At 38.9% G+C, this 3840-nt stretch overlaps 1 protein-coding gene across 3 annotated transcripts in view; it reads left to right on the plus strand.

Moving 5' to 3' along the window:
- Positions 1-1850: 1850 nt before the first annotated feature.
- Positions 1851-3840, plus strand: part of abi2b (abl-interactor 2b) — a 16235-nt gene continuing 14245 nt past the window's right edge. For all 3 annotated transcript variants that reach the window (XM_080834934.1, XM_080834935.1, XM_080834936.1), the window contains exon 1: positions 1851-1975. In XM_080834934.1, coding sequence (XP_080691060.1) covers positions 1859-1975 — 117 coding nt within the window. In that variant the 5' untranslated portion in view covers positions 1851-1858. The remainder of the gene's footprint in view (positions 1976-3840) is intronic.

Raw genomic sequence — 3840 nt, forward strand, 5'->3', positions numbered from 1 at the left:
AATGGTGATCAATCAGGAAACACATTCTGCTATGTACACACAGAGAGAGGCTAGCTTCACAGGAAAAATTCACAAGCGTCTTTATTTAGACAAGGAAAATTCTGATTTTAAGTATCCAAAGGAAATATCTTAAGTATCTCAATATCAATATCAGGAGACAGAAATGTCTCACAAAGGGTGTAAATACAAACAATCACTCCACAACTTTGCATGCAGACACTAAGGCTCTAAACAGACACAAGGTCAGAGGACACATTCCTGCCAGTCTTAACATGGACATACATTTTGGAGGACATGAGACGTTAGACTAATTTATGCTTTATTATAGCTATAGGATACATAATATAGTGGTTTTGATTTATAACTCTTTCAACACAAAACTAAACAGATGAGAAAGTAAACACTTTTAATGCGAGCAAAATGTTGCACATTTCTTTGCCAGTGTGTTTTGGCTGCTATTCTGCTGGTCTAATGTAACAGATTTAACCTTTTTCTTGGATGATTATTATTACCTCTATAAATATATAATGCACATCACCCAAAGACACAAAATACAGTATACAAAGCATACAAAAGTCATTTACACCTCGAAGGTAAAAAGCCTGGTGTAAAGGGAAACTTTTGTTTTGTACATTGTGAAACATTTCCCATTGACCTTTAGATGGCAACGTCTAACAACACATTTCCTTACTTAATGGTTACAGTAACTCTTAAGTTTGCTTAATTTCAGGAGGCTTTGAATATATTATTGCTGCTTGGCATCTCGAAGACTATAACCACCAGTGGATATGTTTAGGAGAGAACTTGCAAGGACAATTTCCACTTAAATGTTTTACTCTAAGTATACTCTTGTAATTATGGTCAAATTAAATATATTTTCAGGAATTTATGATCTATGAATGCCACATGAAGGTGTTTTACTAATAATGGTCATTCTTCCAGGGCAACAAAAAACGTGAGATATCAAAATGACTTAATTTATATTTTGAATGGTCCTTCATGTTTTATCAAAATACTTATTGGTGATACCTGGCAGAAGAAGGACTTTAAAACCAATGGGGTCTAGCTTGGATGTTACAGAGAGTGAGGTTTTGGTTGAGATACTGTACAGCTCTGTGTCCAATTGTGGGACAAGGGACAATTTAAATACCTCATACTGATCATTCATCCAGCTGCTGAGATATCAATTGCCCGAACGGGCAATTACTAATTATACTGCCATCTAGTGAAACAGCGCTGAAACAAAGCCTACATACGGTTATTCTTCAGTCAGAAATTACTTAATTTGACTCCAAAGGCCAAACAGAGTCCAAACACTTTGGGAAGGGTAAGTAAGTCACAAACCTGCATCGACACAGAACGAAAATTATTTTCGATACAACAGCAAACTCTCTGCAAAGTTTGTTTGAAACCAAACGTTATGCAACAAACCTGGTTCAAAACCACGGACTGATGTGGCCTAATAACTCATTGCCATTTAAAAATGATAGGCTAGGTCACACTTTTAAGTTTTACTCAAAGTAAGAGTGTCAATTTGTTGGTTTACTGTTGTGTTCCTAGTTTATGCATTTATAGTGTTTGCACTAATCATAGTAAATAACAGTAATTTACAGTCATTGATTTGCACAATCCACGGACACTTTTAGTAAAGATCTGAGAGGAATTTGTGTGTGTGTTTTTCAACAACCAATGATATACCAAGTAGGTGACATCAAGGTGAAATGATGTCAGCGTTGTATCTGAAAATGGATGGAGATAGAATCGAGAAGACTTTTGTTTTGAAGAGTCTGCCATATTGAACAATTCTTCAGTAGCTCTGGCTTCAGTCAAGCTAACATTCAGCTGGTAAGATGTGAAGATGGCGGAGCTTCAAATGCTTTTGGAAGAGGAGATTCCGGCTGGACGAGGCGCTTTACTTGACAGTTATGCCAATCTAGAAAGAGTTGCAGAATACTGTGAGAGTAATTACGTACAGGTATGGCTTATATTCGTCATCCTAAATGTAAACACTGCTGAAAGGCATGGCTGTGAACGGAAAGATGTCCAGACTGTCATGGTTTCATTAGCTCGCTAAGTTACCTAGCTAGCTGGCTAACGTTTTGCTCAGTAGTGCACTTAAAGATTGACTGCTGTCCACTGCCCTGGATAGTTGTATCCAATGTTAACCTCTTGGGTATAACCTTAGCAGGTTTAGTTCAGAAGGCATGTTAATTGTCTTTTTCAGAAACACTGCTCGGCGTGAACACGAGCATTTTACGATGTTTTGCGTGGTAGCCATCTTGGGTAGCTAAATGGTTTGCAGTCATCGGTGTATCGTTATGATTAGTTAGCTTGCTAGCTAACTGTTAGCTAATGATACTGCTTACCTAAAGGCTTGCTAGCTCGCTAGTTTGTAGGGTTGCTACCCCTTTAGCTAGCTCCCAATAAATGTAATGGTATCAGTTCGCAGCATGCATATTTGCTTTCCGAGTTTTCCTTTTTAAGCTAACGTTGTATCCTTAGCTGAAAATATACACCTCGTTTGTATTGCATTAAACAATACAACCAAATTGTCTGTCTCGATCTGATCAATAGACAACAAGATGTGTAACATTAACACGACATGGCGAGAAAAGTTCACCGTGCTATGCTCGCTCAGGCACCCATCATAGTCTTGCCAGCTAACCTAACATCAAAAAACATTGTTTATTTAGGTGGTCATAAAGTAAATAATGACCATGTTTGTATGTCAATAGATTGTTTGTTGAATTAACATTACATCACTGGCGAGGGGCTCAGATGATGAGACTGCTTGATTTTGTGTGTGGTCAGCGTGTAATGGTGTTGCTGGTGATTGTAACGTTATCGCTACTATCGTTATAACCTACCACTCGAACATTTGCCTGTTTCAGTCAATCTGGTGAGCTTTGCAGTATATAAAAAAAACGATATAGGACCTAAGTGATCATATTTGCCCGGCTGGTTTTTGAAGACGCAGTGCTGTGATTTAATTCCCCCCGTATAAAACGTTACAGCCTGAGGTTGCTTTGGTCAGTTATTTTTGCTGCAGTTCAGATCTTGCTCCGCAGAAAATAAAAATACATCGAACGCTTCGAGGGATTTCTCTGAAATGTACTTTCGGTCTCGGTGTGAGAAATGTGTCTCTATATTTTGCTCAGATTTGACTGAAATTTGAAATGTGATTATCCTTATTCTATAGCACTCTCTTCGTTGACAGTAGTTTATTGTTGAATGTGTGGCCGATTTCCTAACTAATTACTGTTACTTGCGGTGGTCATTTGAAGGCTTTGTGTGAAGGGGTAGTGCTCTGTATTTCCTCTGTTTGTGGTAGAGTGCTAAATGATTCCAACACGTTGAGCAGATAACTTAAAGCTTTCATAAACAGTTTTCATACACTGGTTTCGGGTAGTGTGTCATCCAGGTTTGACCCAAGGCCTTATTCAGGGACTTGGTATAGTTAAACAGGGCAAAAAATGACAGCTGCTAAGAATGACACTCTTGCTCTCTGGCAAAATAGAGACTGAATGCGAAATAAAGATGACTCGGTCTTGCCTTGCACCTGAACATTTTTAGTAAACGTGATTACGCACGGTGGAATTCTGTAGCTATTGTTAATTGTCCTTGGCCCCGTTTTTCCATCAGGTGTGTTGGATTATATTTAGAGGTCACTCCCACCCACGTGTGTCCGGGCAGCTTGGTTTTCTTATGGAGCGAAAGAGAATATTTCCCTGCCGCCTCTTGCCTTTACAGGGGTGGGTTGTGTGAGTAGGTGGGAGAGCATCTTAAAGCACATCATTAGCAGGGACATATACTCACTCTGACGCTCTCTCTAGAAGGAAC

This window comes from Sprattus sprattus (genome assembly GCF_963457725.1).
Source record: "Sprattus sprattus genome assembly, chromosome: 3".
Classification (NCBI taxonomy): Eukaryota; Metazoa; Chordata; class Actinopteri; order Clupeiformes; family Clupeidae; genus Sprattus; species Sprattus sprattus.